This window comes from Erythrolamprus reginae, chromosome 7, assembly GCF_031021105.1.
Source record: "Erythrolamprus reginae isolate rEryReg1 chromosome 7, rEryReg1.hap1, whole genome shotgun sequence".
NCBI lineage: Eukaryota > Metazoa > Chordata > Lepidosauria > Squamata > Dipsadidae > Erythrolamprus > Erythrolamprus reginae.
Genome location: NC_091956.1, coordinates 43,094,242 through 43,115,167, shown reverse-complemented (window position 1 = coordinate 43,115,167; position 20,926 = coordinate 43,094,242). Strand labels below are relative to the sequence as shown.

At 41.8% G+C, this 20,926-nt stretch overlaps 1 protein-coding gene across 1 annotated transcript in view; it reads right to left on the bottom strand.

Annotated features, from left to right (window-relative positions):
- Positions 1–227: 227 nt before the first annotated feature.
- Positions 228–20,926, bottom strand: part of CLCN3 (chloride voltage-gated channel 3) — a 127,667-nt gene continuing 106,968 nt past the window's right edge. The window contains 3 exon segments of the mRNA XM_070757427.1: positions 228–3,451; positions 9,761–9,977; positions 12,862–13,260. Of these exon segments, the coding sequence (XP_070613528.1) occupies positions 3,361–3,451; positions 9,761–9,977; positions 12,862–13,260 (707 nt within the window). The 3' untranslated portion in view covers positions 228–3,360.

Here is a 20,926-nt window from a genome sequence, read left to right as displayed (position 1 = left end):
CTACTTCGCTAAAAATCGATCATCGCGTGGGGTCCTGGAACGGAACCCTCGCGATGATCGAGGGTTCACTGTACTTTAATAATTAACATATTTTTCTTGTTTATTGCATTTGTCCAGTGCCATTTCATTCTTCAGTTTCAATTTTATTTTTAGGATCTCATATCATCAGATAAGGAGTAATGGCCTACTAGTACTGTAATTAAATAAAGGGAAAAAAATCTAAACAGTCATACAGCAATGTTTAATGTATTTTCTAATGAAATCATCACAGTAACAGAACTTTATTTTACTGTAATGAAATGCAGTTTTACCATACCGGCATAAATTAAAACACTAAAATCAATGTTTAATACATCTTTAGAAATATTACAGGTACAATTGTCATAATCAGCAACTGAACTTTTCAAGCAAGAAAAAAAATCTCCCCCAAACATCCCATTCTGTTCCAACATAAATAAGGATCTGTAATTAGATGTATTATTACAGGTAAATCACTTTTGTTGAATGCTCAGATTGGCTAATTTCAGACTTTCTAACACATGAGCAAAGACACATTTTATGTGCTTGGGTAAAAACATTAGATCATACTATAGATATGAATTACTAAATTATAATACATCTGGGATATGAGTTGGTATCACTTCACATCACAAAGGACACTGTAAATTAATACAATAGGCAACTTTCGTAGAGAGCCTATGGCAAATTAAGTGTATAGATGAAAGTTTGAAACTTAAGACAAGTTTCAAAACATGCTACATGAAAAATCATTTTAAATCTGCATGATAAACACAAAAAATGTTTAGTTTTAGAGGAAACACCCCACGATTCCTAAAATATTTTGTACATAAATTGAAGTCTGTTAATGGTAATTTCTAAATATAAGATGTATCCAGGTGCAAAATTTATTGTTTACTGCCCCCGGTGAAATATAATTTTCTCTGAAATGGTGTTGAACTGCCTAATCACAACAAACAATTATTGCAGAGAAACGTTCTCAAACATTCTGAAAAGCCATGTCTGGGCTGTTTAAAAAAGCAATTTGCAGTATTGATTCAGAATGCAAAAAAGTTTATCAGGGATGGTAAAATTCAGTTGTTACATCAACTGTTGGCTTGTATTTAGGTATTACAGAATTTTTCAAGTAACTCAATTCCATTTCAAATCAATTATTACTTCAAAATTCCTTAAAATAAACATTTTAAATTATGTAATATTTACAAATAAGGGTCTATTAATAATCTACTCTCTTAATTAAACACTAATGATTTAAAACTGGCAAAATAAGTATCAGGATGGGTTATAAAGAAATATAAATTATAATTATAATTTCTAAATATAAGACGTATCCAGGTGCAAAATTTATTGTTTACTGCCCCCGGTGAAATATAATTTTCTCTGAAATGGTGTTGAACTGCCTAATCACAACAAACAATTATTACAGAGAAACGTTCTCAAACATTCTGAAAAGCCATGTCTGGGCTGTTTAAAAAAGCAATTTGCAGTATTGATTCAGGATTTTTATTCTGATAATCCTTTGAAATTTTTTTTTCATCAAAGACATGGATCAGCATCTTTGGATTATATGATTTACAAGAAAAAAATACAGACTCTCTTACTTTGGCAACAAAAATAGCCTCTTGCTACAAAGGCTACTGTATGCATGCATAGAATAAAGCATCCGATTTTGTAAGCCCTCCTTAAAGTGACTTCCTGTGCAGTTTTGATAATAGTTTCGATATTTACTTTCAAAACAAGCTTATCAATAGAGGTAGGAAGGAAAAACAAAAAGCAGAAGTCATGCCGTGTAAACAAACCTTATAATACAACTGTAATTTTATCACTAAATCATGTGTATATCACCATTAAGATGCTACAACCTTTAGAATATTCAATTGGCCATCACTCGTGAACTTTATACAATATACCAGTTTTATTAGGTAAATAAAATCTCATATCAAATTATTCTCTCTAATAAATTAATATTCAAAATGCAAAAAAGTTTATCAGGGATGGTAAAATTCAGTTGTTACATCAACTGTTGGCTTGTATTTAGGTATTACAGAATTTTTCAAGTAACTCAATTCCATTTCAAATCAATTATTACTTCAAAATTCCTTAAAATAAACATTTTAAATTATGTAATATTTACAAATAAGGGTCTATTAATAATCTACTCTCTTAATTAAACACTAATGATTTAAAACTGGCAAAATAAGTATCAGGATGGGTTATAAAGAAATATAAATCCTTTCATTAGAAACTTGCCAAGTTTTGGAGGATTTGGAAGTAAAATCAATAGTGTGACTCATTTATATTTAATATATCCTAATCTGTTGAAACAAAAACTATCACATGTATATTTCGTGCAAATTATAACATTTTCCCACCTTTATTTGATATAGGTATGTAAAACAGAAAGACCTTCATTTAGGGGGAATATTCTCCAGTGCTTGAACATGCAGTTGCTATCAGATACACAATTAAACTGAATGAACATAAATTAAACAGAATTGTTCCAATTCTTTGTAGAATAATAGTATTCTCTTTACATTTCACAAAATTTGTATTTTTAATAGTACAAAAATTGCATAAGCCTAAGTCATTATTTTGCAACAAAAACATAGCTTAAACAGATTTGGCTATTTAACTCGCAACTACTAAACTGCAGGGTTTAACATGCTTCACCCACGTTTATTAACTTGTTCAATCTGTTTTTCTTTCAATAGATCTAAACTGTCACAAGACTTTTATGATATCCAAACTCTTAAGCTTAAATGGCACAAGAAATACTTCCTTCTTGTTATCAAATTCAGCAAGTCACAGTATGTCTCAATATGAGAAACCACCATTTTAATAAGATACATCAATTGTAAGGAGGCTCACTTGGGGTTCAGGAGAGAGAAATGCTCTTCTGGAATGTAAAGAGGTAATGCGGAATAACTATACATTTTATATAATTAACCCAATAATGGTTTGTTGTAAAATGGGCTAAATCTTAGAGTTTTCTAAGGACAGCTCAATTCAAGATGATCCAGAAACAGGAACTAACCATCAATTTCTTTCATGCTAAAGCAGCAAGGCCCAAACTAGAGCTTATGAACTTCTTCCAACTGCACTATCATGGCAGATCTAACAATTCAGAGTGCATCCAGTGGAGGTTTTCATATTTTGTTTTCTCCATTTCCATTTATTTTGTAAACCATATTTTCCTAAACCAACTCCTAAATTCCAGCAGTTTACTTTTTAAAAAATCCAGTCTTTCTTTTGTATCACAAAACTATGCCTTATATTAAAGTGTTGTACTGTTCAACAAATGAACCTCCTCCTCATTTTCCTCTCTCCCCTCAGCTATTGAGTTCAATTGAACATTATTGATGCAGGATCTTGGTTTGCCATCTGGGCCATGTGTCGAAGGATATCCTTTTTTGTGATAATGCCAAGGAGACGCCTAGAAAGAGACACAAAATAAGACTAATTAATTACAATATTTAAAGTCAATCAATTTTTCTTGTAGACAAAATCATTTTTGTTGATAGGAACAGAGCAGCAAAGCCTGGTTATTTCAAAGAGTACATTTTGACAGACAGTAACCATCATTTTATTAAAACTATTAAAAACTCTGTCAGTAAAGGATAGTCGCTAAACCAAGCTACCATCCGCTAATAATTTTTGCTGATTATTACATGCCAACAAAAAAAGTAACAAAGGTGAAAAAAGATTTGAGTAAATGAAATTGATCCCATTACAAAAATGAAATATAGTTAAATCTAGGCAAGCTCAAAATTGCTTGATAATTTAATTTCGAGAATTCAATTTTGAGAAACTGAATAGAATGCTTTAGATGTTTCTATAAGAGATATACAGATAAGCTTGAACAATAATCACAAATAAGTCCATCTGAAATTGAGATTTAAAAAATTAGTCATATTTCCCCAAATTAAAAAGCAATGCTTTTATGATCAGTCTTGATATTATCAAGAGTGAAGAAGTCCTAAAAAATACTATTACAGGAGACGCAGAGAGATATATTACTCTGTTTAGTAGTTGTACTGCAACTGACTATAAGAGGAGGCATGAAAAACTTGTGAAGTATTAGAAAAAAAAAGTTAAATAAGAATGTAAGCAGTTAACTTGGAAGAGTGTTCATTTTTAACTTTCTTTAATTGCAGAGAAGCAATTTCTAAGTATCATAGAATACAGCAAAAGGAACAACTGATAAATATCATTAGTGTGGGTCAGAAAATACAGGAAATCCTAAGATAAGATCTAAAATATCCTATTGTATACATCAAGACTAAAGTGTCATATGCAGCTTAAGTAATACCTAAAATGAAAAATGAAAACTCTAATCAAAGAGTTTTGGCAGGTTTTATCTAATTTGACAAAACCAGGGGGAGAAAAAGATGTATGTTAATATATATGAGAATACCAGAATTTCTAGCCCCAAGATTACTAAAATAGTACTTAGGTCCTATCTTTACTCAGCATGTTTCCAACAAATGGATGTTAAATATTATGTTTCATATTTACATGATATTTTAATTTAAAAGCTTTTAGAACAGTATACAATTGCTTGTCCAGATGTTGTAATAGAACACTGAACAATTCACAAGTTTCATGCTTCCTGATGTCAAATGAGATCTGATATATCTAATCACCAAGGGTTCGACGTGCTGCTTTAGTTGCTCGAGATGCTCTAATATGTTCTTCTTTGTGATGATCCCCAAGACAATCCTGAAACAGATCATGTTATGCTAATAACTGGGTGTGAAAAAAAATGAAATGAAATGAAAACATGGATTGCAGAATTGATAGTAATGAAAACAGTAAAATGAAAATCTGTGGTCAACATCTCTCTCAAAAGATGTAAAATTTATGGTGAGGACTTAAAACAAGAATGAATTTAAAAACTTGATGAACACTGGTTAAACAATTACTGCTGTCACTAAAACCTCCAATTTCTTAAGGGTGTAAAAATGAAGTGCAAGAATGATCTTAAGTATTTCTGCAGATATGAATTCTGAGTTTTTTACAAATATCAGATGTTATGCATTTTATCCAGCTTTTTCTGGATTCAAATCATGAAATATTTTAAAAATGCATTTAAATTGAAACACAGAAGTTTTTCTTTCATTTGATTTCTGCATTTAGAATTTAGTAAATTGCATACTAATACATTTATTTTGAATTATTTTTAACGAGAATAGAAGGGAAGAATATATTGAGGTTTTATCAGTGCCATCTAGGATCAAAATCGGGGAGTGGCAGAATTACATATCTAATCTGGGTCAGGCACCAGGACCAGAGGTTTAGCTTTCCAAGCCTTTGCACTCATGCTGGAGCCCATCCTCAGGGAACTTCTCTCTCGTCATTCTGGTCCCGGTGACCGACCCAAGTTGGAGCCTGCAAAATTATCCTGAGACACATTTTGTCTTCTTTTGTGAGATTTACATATGATCACAAAGCCCCACATCCTGATTTCTGGAAATCCTGCTTAAGTTACCTCTAAATTTTTCTTACAAATCATAAAAAGAGAAAAATATGTTTTAAACTCTCTACTATAAAATAATTTTATAATATGTGTAATATAAAGGGAGCAGGTTTTGTGTAGTAGAAACTGGGAGACCACAAATTCTAACCTCACCTTCGGCAAAAAGCCAACTGAGTGATCTTGGGTGAGTCACGGGAAGGAGGCAACAGCTAATCATTTCTGAAAAACATTGCCAAGAAAACTACAGGTCTCAACCATGGAGTTGCTAGGAGTAAAAACTGTTTCAAAGACATAGAGGGAGGGATGGCCATACAAAGATGATAAAGTCATTTGTTGAATTTGAAAGGTGCCTCAGTCATCCAAGAGATGTCAGGCAACATGCATGTGTGTACAATATGTCATAGAAGTAAATACACACTTTCACATTTTGTAAATATTTAAGTATTATTATTATTAATTATTATTATGTCAGTACAACACAGCAAACGAGATAACTATGTTGTTGCTGTTGTTGTTGTTGTTGTTGTTATTATTATTATTATTATTATTATTATTATTATTATTATTTAGATTTGTATGCCGCCCCTCTCCGAAGGCTCGGAGTGTATCTTTTCATGCAACAACACTGAAGAAATTACATTTGGCTACAATATAAAGTATTGAGTTTATAGCTTGTATAACAGTAAATGAGCTGTCCCCTCAAAATAACTCAACGTACAACCATAAAAGTCTAAACTGCTGGCAACAAAAGTGAGTACAACACCTAAATGATAATGTCAAATGGGGCCCAAGTAGTCGTTTTCCCTCCCTAGTGTCATGTGACTCATTAGTGGAATAAGGTACAGTGATACCTCGTCTTATGAACCCCTCATCATACGAACTTTTCGAGATACGAATCCGGGGTTTAAGATTTCTTTGCCTCGTCTTAAAAACCCTTTCTGTCTTACAAACCTGAGCCCGGGTCTGTGGGCTCTCTCACTGTGCCTGCGCTCTCTGACTGCCAAAGGGATTCCCCTGCCTTGTGACTGTCACCGCCGGGATTTCCCATTTGCTTGCATGGGAATTCCCCGCTGGAATTTCCTGCCCCCTTTTGCTTGCATCTGAGGCGGGGAACGCCGGAGCTGCCCATTTCCCTGCCACTTTCCCCTCTAGCTCTCCGCTCCCTCTGCTCCCCGCAGCCACCCCATCCTGCTGCCAAAATCCCTAGCCTGCCGCTTCTTTCGACCCATCTCACTGCTAATATCACCTCTCCAAAAGCTTCTCATCTTGCCCTAAATTCCCCCAAAAATTGCTATTCCAAAAGCTTCCTATCTTGCCCTAAATCACCCCTCCAGCCACTTCCTATTTATTTATTTATTATTTAGATTTGTATGCCGCCCCTCTCCGCAGACTGCCACCCAAATCGAGGTCCTAATGAAGGCAAATGGAGTGAAGAAAGGCAGCAAGGAGAAACGAGGCATTTTGAAAGGAGAGGTGAGTTTGGAAGACTTTGGAAGGGATTTGGGGTGGCTTAGAAAGCTTTTGGAGTGGCGATTTTTGGGGGAATTTAGGGCAAAATAAGAAGCTTTTGGAATGGCGCTTTTTGGAGGAATTTGGGGCAAGATAGGAAGCTCTTGGTGTGGCGCTTTTTGGGGGAACTTGGAGCAACATAGGAAAGTTTTTATGGGGTGAATTTGGGAGAGATTTGGGGCGGTGTTAGCCTTCATTAGGACCTCCATTCCTCACTTCTCCTCGCTGTCCGTCTCCACTGTTAGCCTTCACTTTGTCCGCCTGCCACTTTTTCTTTAAGCCTTACATTTTGGATTTTCCTAATGGGTTTGCACGCATTATTTGCTTTTACATTGATTCCTATGGGAAACAATGTTTCATCTTACGAACTTTTCACCTTACGAACCTCATCCCGGAACCAATTAAATTCGTAAGACAAGGTGTCACTGTATAGTGTGAAGCGGTAGCAGATGTGTTAAATTTGGTATTATCGCTCTCACTCTCTCATATTGGTCATTGGAATTTCAATATGGCACCTCATGAGAATGAACTCTGATGATTTGAAAAAAAAGAATTATTGCTCTACACCTGCTTCTCAATTATTTTCTGTTATACCCATTCTAGGAAGAAGTAAATATTCCCCCCCCCCACTCTCCGATCGGGGCCCAAATGGAATGTTAGTGTTAATATTTATTATTTTACTTATTAGAAGCTACAAGCAAACTATTGGCTGGGAAGGCTGCTCTGCTCACTTACCTGGGAGTAAGCCACACTGAACTCAGTGAAGCCTGTTTTCAGTTAGGCAGCCATAGACTACCATGGTTAGGGCCCTCTTTTGACACGGCCAGGTCAGTTTAATCAAACCAATGTTTTGGGGTTGCCGGCCTAGCCCTTAAGCGCCGCCAGTGTTGGGCACTCACAGTGAATGGTGTGGAAGAAGGCTTTAGTGTGCCATTCAAAGTTTTCTCCCAGCTGCAGAGGATGCGTCTTCTTGTCCATTAGCAGGTATGCCACACTGTTCATGGCTTCTGCAGCACCCCACTGAGAACAACAAGAACCCACACAGCCACCCCACCCCGCCTGGCTGCCTTCCGGGCTTGGAGCAGCATGCAACTGGGAAAACACTACCCATCCAGGAGAATTAATTGAGAGGGACCACGCATGTTCCCTGGGGTCACATGTGCCCCCTGGCATCACTTTGCAACCCCCCGGGGGCCTCTCCCACTATTTGGGAAAAATTGCTCTTTATAAAGATGTCCTAAGCAATCCTTTTTTCCCTCAGGTGCCGAAACAGCCTGGGCACACGCTACTGTGCATGTGCAAGTGCCCACACCCATAATTCAGGTTCCCATGCCCCCAGAGGCCCCCTAGAGGCTGGAAACAGCCTGTTTCCCAATTTCTCGTCTGAGAGACACTTGTCAAAATAAGAATAGTGAATGGCTCAATGACCATGTTTACTCTAGCCCTAATGATACTTCACCTTACTGAAAACAATCATACAGATACTAAGAAATTAAGTGGTTTTTGACAGAAAAAAGGATTGCAGATTGCCTTGGTAACCACACTTGTCTTCACAGTTCATCCTCACAACAATGACCTGGGAGAGAGACTGATATAAATAGCTACCTCCAAATACATAGTGAATTCCAGACTGAGCAGAAACTTATAGCTAAACTTAACTGACTATATTCCAGCATTTTGCTTTGCCATCCTGGCTTTTTAATATCTTTAAAATAAAATGATACAGAACAAAAACAGTTTCAAATGTACTGTAATGTTATAATTGTAAACAGTTATCTATTTAAAATATTTTAAATACACACTAGAACAGCTTTGCTGGCTGGAGAATTCTGGGAATTGAAGTCCACAAATCTTAAATTTACCAAGTTTGAAGACCTCTCTCGTAGAAGTATGACCAAGTTTCCTATCAACTTAATATGATAATGTAATCTAGTATATTCCACCCTATAAGGAAAACTCAATAAACATCACTGTAGCTTCTTACTTGCTTTTAAGAACTGACTAGGAGATTAAAGAAATTATATCATGAGGTCTTTTTCTGCTGTCAGTCTTCTATGTTTCTATGTTTCTATATAGAACAGGAATGGCCACTACCTGGCTGCAGACTGTTTGAAACCAGGCTGTGCAAGTGATAGGAAGTGTGCGTGTGAAGCTCCACTTGCACACATGGTGGGAAAATCTGTGGGTGTGAAGCTCCACTTATGCAAGTGGTGGGCCCTTGCAACTGTGCACGAACCTCCGCTCATAAAAGCAGGCAGCACTTATGTGGAGGGCACTTGGGCTTGCACGTGAAGCTCCATTCACGCAAATGGAGCTTTGTGCACAAGCACTCTCCACTTGTGTGAGTGGAGCTTCATGCTTAAGCACTCTCTACTCATGTGAATGGAGCTTTGTGTGCGAGCACAAGTGCTTTCTCCTCACAGGAATGGAGTTTTGTGCACAAACTCTCTGCTCATGAGCAAAGCTCAATTCGCATGAATAGAGGGGTGCTTGTGCGTACCTGCCACTCATGACAGCACAGCCCACCAAGATGGAAAGGTTAGAGACCGCTGACATAGAACACAGGATAGTAGAGTTGGAAGGGAATTTGGAGGTCTTCTAGTTTTTTATTTTTACTTGAAAAATAAAGTTATGGGTGGAGCAAATACAATCTGTAAGGCCAACATTTTAACGAAGTCTGAAAGAACCATTAAACAATCTGGGGAGAACAAAATATTGGCACAGCACAGAAGACATTTTTTTCAATAAAGAACTCACCCATTGTGTGTTACAAGACACTGCCTTAGGCCCAGTTTGCGGAATATGTCCACCACAATCTCCATTGGTGTGTGATCTGTAACTGTAAAAGGGCTCATGTCAAGAATGCTCCTAAGTTTCAAAGGTCGAGGACTTTCTGCTGAAAGTGATAAGGTGTGCTGGGCAAAACAGACTCTGGAACTGCCAACAATGCCTTCTTGTTTCTTTCTGGCACTTTCTTCAACAAGAACAAAAAAGAAAAATCAGTATGAAGGATTGGGGGTTTTTTAAGCAAAGTATTGCTAGATTTCAGCCAATTGTTTCATATGTTTCAAATTAATTAATTATTTCAAATTAATTTTCTGTTCTGAATCACTGATGTGATTAAAAACATCTGTTCTGAATCACTGATGTGATTAAAAACACCAAAAATTTGATAGCATACATTAGGCCATGCAATGATTCTCTCCCTAAAAATTCTATCTCTATGTACACATGAGCTTGCATGGGAAAGTCATGGGCTTTAAACAATGTGAAAAAAGTAGCCCCAATAACAATCTGCTTTTTTAGTGAATGATCGATCCCTCCCTTCTTTTTCCTTTTCATGAATTTTTTCCCTCCTATCTTTTCAGCGGCTTTTTTCTCTTGCTAGTCTATTGATGACACCTGCACTGTATCTATCTGGTCTCAGCCTCCTTTCAACTAAATCTCCAAGGCAGCTTCATTAAGAATAATCCTATATTGCACAACATTTTAAAACATTATAAGTACCAAATTGGAAAACATAAATTTTGAGAATTCAATTTTGGGAAACTGAATAGAATGCTTTAGATGTTTCTATAAGCTATGCAGATAAACTTGAACAATAATCACAAATAAATCCATCTGAAATTCAGATTTTAAAAAATTAATCATACTTTCCCAAAATTAAAAAGCAATGCTGTTATGATCAAAGTCTTGATATTATCAAACAATGAAGCTGTCCTAAGAAATTACAAAAGATGCAGAGATACGTTACTCTGGTGAGTAGTACTGCAACTGACTTTATAAAGGGAACATATGAAAAACTTGTGAAAAAAATACAACCTAAACGTACTGAATGCATCCTTCCAATTCCAACTGTCTCCAAGGAAGCCTAATTAATAATAATCCAAAATTGCACAACATTTTAAATACCAAATTGGAAAACATTAATAAAGAAATTCCAAAGCCTTCTGAAATAAAGGCTCGGACCAGTATATAAAAGTAGCAGCTCTGGAAATTCTTTACAGAAATTCACAGATAACTATCTGATCTAATAAATAACAAGGATTTGATGCTTTAAATATTATGAATAGTTAATCTAAGATTAAGGAAAGCAAAAGCAGATGCACTAATAAAATGAAATAGCCTCTGATCCAGATACCACCACTAACTCCCTACTATGACTCTACCTACCTACATAAACAGATGGAACAAGTGATATAGGAATTAATTCAGCATTAAATCTGTGACTCCAAAGATTTTAATTGGCTAAGTTCCAATGGGTTAATATTTTTATTATGGTCACTGACCAGAATTTTAAAAATGAACACAAAAATAAAGCATAAACAAAACAAGACAAAATATTACAATTGATGGTATAAAATAAAGGTGCCCAATTTTACTAGCAGGATAATAAAAAGAATGAATAATATTCCTCATTTAAAAAACCAAAAACGATAAGCTATACAGATAGTTCTCAATTTATAATTGTTTGTTTAGCAACTAATCAGTTAAAATGGCACTTAAAAAGTGACTTAAGACTAGTCTTTGCCCATACAACTGTTGCAGCATCCCCAGTCCTGTGAACAAAATTTGGTGCTTGGTAATCAGCATATATTTACAATGGTTGCAGCATCCTGGGACCCATGGATGCCATTTGTAACTTTGTGGATGGCTTCCAAAAATTAAAATCAATGGGGAATGCCAGATTCACTTAACAATAGTAACAGTGCTGGGCTCCTGCCAGTATGGCTAATTGCACGCAGTTCTGTGGCTCTCGTGCGCGAGCGCGGGATCGAACACAATTTTGCTTCTTGCACCTGTGCAGGTAGCAAAATCTCACATGGGGACGCACATGCGAGCACGTTTCGGTGAGGTTTTTTGCTTCTCCCCCATGCACACGTAAGTGCATCCCCATGCAAGATTTTGCTACCAGCACAAGTGTGAGAAGCAAAACTGTGCTTGATCCCGCACCAAAGCCATGGAGCAATGTGAAATTAGCCATACCAGCAGAAGCCCACCACTGAATAATATGGTTAATTTAGAAACTATGGCGATTTCTTGAACCTTGGCAAAAAAAAAAGGTAGTAAAATCATACATGACATACATGCTTAGCAATGGAAATTCTGATGTCAACTGCAGTTGTAAGTTGAGGACTACCTGTAGTTTCAACAGTCCCTGGTTTAAGCTAATGTAGGACTTTTTTGTATTGGCCCTCCAAAACTACTGTGTACAATGTTAAAGCATATTGAAGTTAATGCTGTTTGTAATTTTGAAAAAATTCTGAGTGGTCTCTCAATGATTTATAAAATGGGGTTTGGCTAATGAGAAAGATTATCTTAGGTAGAGACTGCTAGTTCTGTTGAATTTCCAGGTGTTGCATATGCAATTTAAATGCCTAAGTGCATGCTCATAACCTACTATTAGGAACATTTTCCTGGAGAAGCTGAGATTTTGAGGTTTTGTGAGATTCCAATAGATGCATCTTTGCCTTATATAGATTCACCAGGGTCTATTCTGAATTTTTTATGTTCTATTCAGAATTCTGTATGGCAAAAGATCTACCAAGCATTTCATCTGAACTATCATACTGCACTATCCTTAAAACAACTTTGGAAGGATAAAATAGGTATATTTGATTTAGACATGTATTATCTATAAAAATAGCTCATTGAAAATTCTTCTCCATTTGGCAAGGAAATAGAAGGAATGCAGGACACATCCAAAATACATGAGACCAACCTTATCTGCTCTTTCAACACCATGTCCCATTTCTTTCCTCAGAGTCATGTATACTTTCTGTACTTCTGCTATGACTCCCTTCCTGTTACTCTTTGGAAAAATAACAGATATCCTCCAGCTAATGAAAAGCAATTACCTATTGCAATAGTCAAATCTCTCCTTAGCGCAAATCCTACTAATCTTTGGGATTCTTTTGACATTATGACAGGAAAACCATTATAGCTGGTTTCATTGATCAAATTTTCAATATCATCTACAGTCATATTATCCTGTGTTAATACTGCCAGTGGAGCATCATTTCTTCGAGGTCTCATGACATCAGCAGCCAGGGTTGTATGAGTAAATTCTTCCTTAGCATCCAAGAAAGGATATCCATTCAGACGTATGTGTGCTTCATAGATGCCTTCTCTGCCAAAAGCATCTCCAACCCATTTGCTCGTCATTACTGCAGCCATAAGAGGTACAATATACTCTAATCCGCCTGTTAACTCAAACACAATAACCACTAGAGATACAGTCATCCTTGTCACTCCACCTGGAATGGAAAATAAAAGTAAAAATAACTTAATCAACATGTTGTGAAATGCAACAATATATCTAGCTATCAACTAACAAATTATGCCTCAGAGAAAGCAGCGAAACAAATCAACAACAACAGAAACATGCAAAGATTGCCATTTAACTGTGGGGTCAAAATAAAATTGTCTGTGCCTATTTGTGAGAAAATTCCACAGAGCAAGAGAGAGAGAAAGCAAGGTAAAGCAAGAAAGCAAGAGAGAGAGAGAGAGAAAGCAAGCAAGAGAGAGAGAGAGAGAGCAGATAAAGAACTCTGCCAAATTTTACATTCCTAAAAGACCGCAGGAGGTGCTCAAAGCAACTACCATATTTTTCAGTGTATAAGACGCACCTAGATTTTAGAGGAAAACAAGGAAAAAAGCATTCTGAACCAAATGGTGTAGTATTATATTGTTTAATAAAATACCAGTGTAGCAGAATACTTTTTACAACTATATATACTTTTTAAAACCATGTACTTTTTACAAACTTCAAACTTGACAGCTTCAAGACTTGTGGACTTCAATTCCCAGAATTCCTCCACCAGTCATGCTAGCTCAGAAATGGGAGTTGAAGTCCACAAGCCTTAAACTTGCCAGATTTGAAGATCCTTGCACTCCTAACCTCTAACTTGGGGGTCTTCCAACTTGCAGCTTTAAAACTTGTGGACTTCAACTCCCAGAATTCCTCCATCAGTCATGCCAGACTCGGCTCTCCTCCTGGTTCTCTCCCCCTTCCATACACACCCACCCCACTGTTCAGATTCACACACCCTTCTGCTCTAGCTGGACTTAGAGCTGGCATCGCTCTGCAACTGCATGATAGCTCCAGGCTCTGAAGACATAACAGCCTAGTGGGAAGCCAAGCCCAGCTGACGAAAATCTGATGAAGGCTGGGATCGGCTGTAGGGTGAGTTCAGCTGGGGGCTAGCTTTCTACCAGGTTCTTTTCTTTTAAAGAGAGAGAGAGAGAGAAAAGTGGGCGGGCAAATAACCAGCTTCTTTAGAGAAAGAAATGTGTATCTTCCATCAATTGCAGTGTAATTATTTCTGTCTTTCTGTCTTTACATTGCAGTTGATGGGAGTTACACATTTCTTTCTCTAGACAAGCTTGTTATTCGCCCACCCCCTTCTCTCTCTCTCTTTAAAAGAACCAGGTGGAAAGCTAGCCATCCCCCTCTGAACTCACACCCCAGCTGATACCTTCCTCAGAGCTTCCTTACATTGCAAGTGGAGAAATGGAAAAAAACCTTGCAAAGATTTAGGGCTTGGAAAACATTCTTCTTTGCAGAGAGTAACAGTGAAAGAGCTGAAAGAAACTTACTCAGAGCAAGTTAGAGTAATGAAAAAAACCCTGCAAAGACTTAGGGCTTGAAAACATTCTTCACAGAGAGTAACAATGAAAGAGCTTGGGTACATTAATAGCACCTGGTTAAGGCTGGAACGAAATATCTGGAGCATGTAAATGAAAAGGACCGTTGAAACTTACCTGAACGGTCTTCTCGATGCACTGCAAGGAGAGTCCAGGATGGGGTAATTCTTCAGTCTGATTGGTCGGGACTGAGTTTAATTTAAATAATAGGCAGGTACCGCCCCCCTTAGCCCTCCAGTCTAAAGGAAACGAAGGAGCAGTATAGCTAACACAAATTTATTCAACATTCAAGGTAACTAGAAAAAAACAACTCCCAAAGGCACACCTTGTCAGAAGAGTCCCTGGTCCCAATTTTGGGTGGGTCTGGACTCTCCTTGCAGTGCATCGAGAAGACCGTTCAGGTAAGTTTCAACGGTCCTTCTCCAATGCACTTGCAAGGAGAGTCCAGGATGGGATATACCCAAGATATTAACCAAGGGAGGGAGAAGGTCGGACCGGGGGCTCTGAGAAGGAACACACCCGCTGTAGTACCCTCCTCCCAAACGCTGCTTCCGCGGAAGCGAAAGAGTCAATTCGATAGTGTCTGATAAATGAGGACGGCGCCGCCCAAGTGGCCGCCCTGCAAATGTCCTCTAGTGAAGCCTGGGTGCTCCAGGCTGCTGAAGTGGCCGTACTACGAGTGGAATGTCCCGTGAGTCCCTGAGGCACAGGGGATCCTTTAGTCCGGTAAGCCTCTCTAATGCAATCACATAGCCAGCGGCTGATTGTCCTAGGGGAGACTTTAGTGCCCAACGTTCTGGTTGCAAAGGACACGAATAAAGCCTCCGAAACTCTGAATCCCTGAGTCCTGCGAATGTAAATTTTCAGAGCTCGTCTCACATCGAGCTTATGCCACCTAAGCTCCGAAGGGTGAGTCCCGTGGGTACAGAAGTCTGGGAGGACTACCTCCTGTGCCCTGTGGAAAGCAGAGTTGATCTTTGGTAGAAAGGCTGGGTCAAGTCTTAAGACCACCCTGTCCGTGTGAAAAGTACAGAGATCCTCCCTGATTGAGAACGCTGCAATCTCAGAAACCCTCCTGGCGGATGTGATTGCGACCAAAAGGGCCGTCTTGAGGGTTAACATTCTGAGAGGTATGTGGCGAAAGGGTTCGAATGGAGGTCCCGTTAAGGCGTGTAGCACCAAGGATAAATCCCAAGAAGGGAACCGATGGATCGGTGGTGGTCTGATGTTAGCTGCCCCTTTCAAGAAGTCCCTGATCCAGGGGTGTCTGGTCAGAGGGCGGGAGTTGCCCCCTCCTATGATGGTGGATAAAGCGGCCACATGACGGCGTAAGGTGTTTGGAGCGAGACCTTTTTCAAGGCCCGCCTGAAGAAAACTTAGGACCAGGGGAGGGGAGGCCTTTTGTGGATCTACCTCCCGCTCCTCACAGAACCTGGAGAAGGAAACCCAGGTAGCCTGGTATATTCTTCTTGTCGAAGGCCTGCGAGCCGCCTGGATTGTATCAATAACTGCCTCTGGTAAGAGATGTTGTCTTAGATGTTGCCGCTCAATCTCCATACGGTCAGCTGCCACCACTGTGGCTCTGGATGGGAAATCGAGCCCTGGGAGAGGGAAATCAGTTGATCTGGAATCCTCCAGGGGGGTGACACTGACAGTTGCATCAAGTCCGCAAACCAAAGGCGACGCGGCCAGTATGGAGCCAGCAACAGTACCTCCGCTCGTTGCTCCAGAATCTTTCGCATGACCCTGGGAATGATGGAGATCGGGGGAAATGCATATAGAAGTCCTGGCGGCCACAGTATCCGAAGAGCGTCCACCCCCTCCGCCCCCGGGGTCGGGAAGCGGGAGAAGAAACGTGGGAGCTGGGAGTTGCTTCGGGTAGCAAACAGGTCCAGGATTGGCCTCCCAAACTGTCGAGTGATGACCTGAAAAATTGCTGGATCCAGCTGCCACTCCCCTGGATCCAATGTCTCCCGGCTCAGCCAGTCCGCGCACACATTCTCTACGCCTGAGATGTGCTCCGCTGACAGGGAAGCCAGATTTGCCTCTGCCCATCTGAACAGGGACTCTGACTCCCTCATCAGTCGTCGAGACCGAGTCCCCCCTTGTCTGTTGATGTGAGACCGGGTGGAGACATTGTCGGTCCGAACCAGGACATGTTGGCCCGTTACCAGGTCCGCGAAGCTGAGGAGAGCCAGGGAAACTGCCTTTAACTCCAAGAAGTTGATGTTGACTTCTCTCAGGTCGGATGGGTCCCAAAGGCCCTGGGCTAAATTCGAGGAAAGATGGGCTCCCCATCCCGTCAGGCTGGCGTCTGTCGTCATTGTCAGAAAATGCTTGTCTAGGAAGAGTGACCCCTTTGTTAGAGCTGGGGAAATCCACCACCGTAAGGACCGTCGAACCGCCGGGTCGAGGTGCACCTGAAGGTGGGAATGGCTGGTCTTTCTCCTTTGGTATGGTAGGAGGAACCACTGGAGAGGGCGTAGGTGGTACCTGGCCCATGGAATGATGTCGATACAGGACACCAGTGTACCTAGAAGCTTGGACAGAGACGAGAGTCTGGGGAACTGCTGTGTCGCCAAGCCCCGGACGAGCTCTCTGATTGTGGACTGCCTCTCCTGGGACAGGAAAACAAGGCCCTTCCTGGAGTCTATACTGGTACCCAGGTGGGCCAGCCGTGTTGTGGGAGTCAAGTGGCTTTTTTCGAAGTTGATCGAAAAGCCGTGGTCCTGAAGTGTCTGGATCGTGAGATGCAGGTCCTGAAGCGCAAGGTCTCTTGATCTGGACAGAATCACGATGTCGTCCAGATAGGCCATTAGGCGCACCGACCGCTGCCTGAGGCCTGCCGTGAGAACGTCCAGCAGCTTCGTGAAGGATCTTGGGGCCGATGAAAGCCCGAAGGGCATGGCCCTGTATTGAAAATGGGCTCCATCCAGGCTGAAGCGCAGATATTGTCGGTGAGACGGAAGGATGGGGACGTGAAGGTAGGCCTCTTGTAGGTCTATGGACGTCATGTAGTCCCCCTGCCTGATGGCTGCCAGGATGAAACGCAGAGAATGCATTCTGAACCTCCTGTACTTTACATAGAGGTTCAGTCTCCGCAGGTTCAGAATGAGGCGTGCCCCTCCTGATGATTTTGGTACCAAGAAGATCGCTGAGTAGAATCCCAAACCCCGCTGAGGTATAGGGACCTCCTCGATGGCACCTATCTCCAGTAGGTGAGATACCTCCTGATATAGGAGCCTCTTCTTGGACATTTCCAAGGGGGCACGACAAGGCAGGTAGCGACAAGGTGGAGGGCAAAGAAATTCGATCTGTAGGCCTTGTGAAACTGTTGAAATCGCCCATGGATCTGATGAGGTGTTGGTCCAGACGTCGGAGAAATGGGTTAGTCTGCCGCCTAAAGGGATGTCCAGAAGAAAGTCACTTGGTCTTCCTGAACCCTCTGCCTGAACCTCTAAAGGGGCGGCGGCCCTGGTAGGACCTGGAGCGATCAAATTGTGGGTTCCTGTCCGTGCGAAAGGAACCCTGACCAAAGGATCCCTGAAAGTAGGGCCTCGACCCCTGGTTGTTGGTTGAGGTGGAATCATTCCGAAAGGACTGCCGCCGTTGGTAGGGTGTAAAACGCCGTCCCTGCTTTTTACTGGAGTTGGGCATAATCTTCTTCTTATCCCTATCCTCCACTAGCACATCGTCCAAGATGTCTCCGAAGAGCTTCTTGCCCTTAAACGGTGAAGAAGCTAGGGCCCATTTTGACTTCACGTCGGCCTGCCAATTCCTTAGCCAGATGAGTCTGCGGGAGGCGACCGACGCGGCCATTGCCCTTGATGAGAACTTGGCGGCATTGACTGTTGCGTCCGCCGAAAATTCGGTGGCCGCCAACAGTTTGTTTAAGTCTTGGCGTAGTCTCGCATCCTGCGGATCGACTCTGGACTGAATGTCTTTTATCCAGAGGAGCGTAGCTCTATTAAAGAATGATGCCGCCGAGGCGGCTCTTACGGCCCAAGCTGACATCTGGTGAGCCCTGCGAACAACATTGTCCGCCCTTTTGTCTTCCGCTTTTAGTCCCTCCTGGGATTCTGAAGGGACTAGGGCATTTGAGACTAGGCTGGTCACCGGCTTGTCCACTATCGGCAGCTCCAGGAGGTCCTCCATGTGCTGGTCAAAGGTGTAGAAACGTCTGTCCAGGTTAGACGGGCCCTGACCCGTCGCTGGGTTTTCCCATGGACGTTGTACAGTCTCTAGAAAAAGATGGGAGGATGGAACATTAACAGTCTCCTGTTTTGGAAATACAAAGAGACCACTCGTAGGCTGATCCAGAGCAGAAGCAGCCCCTTGACCTCCCTCACCAGCCTGGTCAATGGTGATCCTGGCTTTGTTCAGGAGAACCCGGAAGAGTGAGGCCTTGAACAGGCCTGGTAAGGCGGGTTGCTCAGGTGGCTGTTCATCGCCGGATAACTCATCCTCATCCTCGCTGAAGCCTTCTCTGGAAAAATCATCCTCCTCCCCCGACTCCAGGATGGATTGAGAGGCTGGAGCCGTCCAGGGGTCTCTGAATCTCGACGGAGCAGGGCCGGCCGGTACCTGCTGCTGCTGAGCCACGCTAGCCTGCCCCTGTGTGTAGGCGCTGACAATCAGGTCTTGCAGGGCTTGAGGCATGGTTTGCCAGGCATCCTGCGCCGTGCGCAATCCAGCAGCCGTAGGGGTGAATGTGGCTGCTGTAGTCTGGCCACCCTGAGGGGGTATTGTCTGTGGAGCAGTAGATGTGCTGGGCCACGCTGCTTGTCTTCCAAATGTAAAGACATCCGGTCTGGAAGAAGTTGAGGGTTGGAAGTATCTTTCCGGTGACCAGTCCCTCACTGAGGCCGAGCCTACTACCCCTGATGCAAATAAGGGGGAGGCTGGCTGAGGGATGGAAATGGGGGGCTGAGCAGGCGCAAGCGTGCCTCCAGACCTCTGAGAGGATTCTAACTGTTTCTCCAGCGCTTTAATCCTCTTCTCAGCCTCCCTGAGCGCAGCCCCTTGCGAAGATTTTTGTTTCTGGGGCCTTTCCTTGGGGGTAGGGGGCCTGGTAGCACTGGCTTCCTCCCCAGCCTGAATAGATTGGTCAGCCATAACTCACGAAAAGGTTGAGTCAGCAAGGATCGTCTGCTTCTGCACACGCAAGTAACTGAACAGCAATCGAAGGTTGTTAAAGGTAGAGTCCACAACCGGATCGTTGCTCCTAACCGCTAGCAGTAATGGCGTCTAAGGCAGTAACTGCTGGTTGGTATTGTGCGCCTGCGCGTCTCTCGGCAGAGGGGACACTTGGCGCGAAAACAGCCTTGCTGAGGGAGACGCTGCTGTGCGTCGGGCTCGAAAAAACATGGCCGCCGGGCCGTTGCCCTGGCAACCAATGATGCCTTCAAACAGCAACTGGCCTGCCCGCTCGATTTCGGGCTGCTTAGAAATGGCCGCCGGCTGTTGCCATGGAAACGGGCGGGAAGCCTCCCCTGGCTTCCCCGCCCTTCCTCCAGCGCTGTAGGAAAACGGCGACCGCCGAGGCTTTTCCTCGCTGCCAGTCCCTGCCGTATTATAAAGGCATCTCGAGCCTTTCAGCGCTTTCTCTTTGACTTCCTCCGCCGATGGTAAGGGGGGGGGGCGAGACGCGCTCCCCTCTTCACTGAGGACCTTCCTCTCCTGGTCCTCGGGTTTATTCGCCACGGGCGGGACGGACCCTCCCGAGGCGTCAACCCCTTCCTCTCTTCCAGGGTCTACCTCGGAGGTAGTCTCCCTGGGTGCTCACTCCGGGAACAAGTCTGCCAACCCAGCTCGTGGGGTTGGGAAAGGAGGAGCTGCAGACCCCTGGATAAACCCACTGGAGGTTTGAATCCAGGGCTGCCTGAGGAAAATTTTTTTCCCCCAACTGCACCTGCAAGATAAGAAAAGAAGAGAAAAAAAAATATTAAATTAAATTAAATTAATACATATAATTAACAATAAACAATAAATATAAATTTATTGAAGAGAAACAAACTCAGAGTCCCTATACTGCGACTGAGTTTTTAGACTGGAGGGCTAAGGGGGGCGGTACCTGCCTATTATTTAAATTAAACTCAGTCCCGACCAATCAGACTGAAGAATTACCCCATCCTGGACTCTCCTTGCAAGTGCATTGGAGAAAAACCCCTACAAAGACAGGTTTCGGAATACATTCTTGGCAGAGATTAACAATGAAAGAGCTTGCAAGTGGTAAAAGCTAGGAACATCATTAGCACCTGAAACAAACCGTGCAAA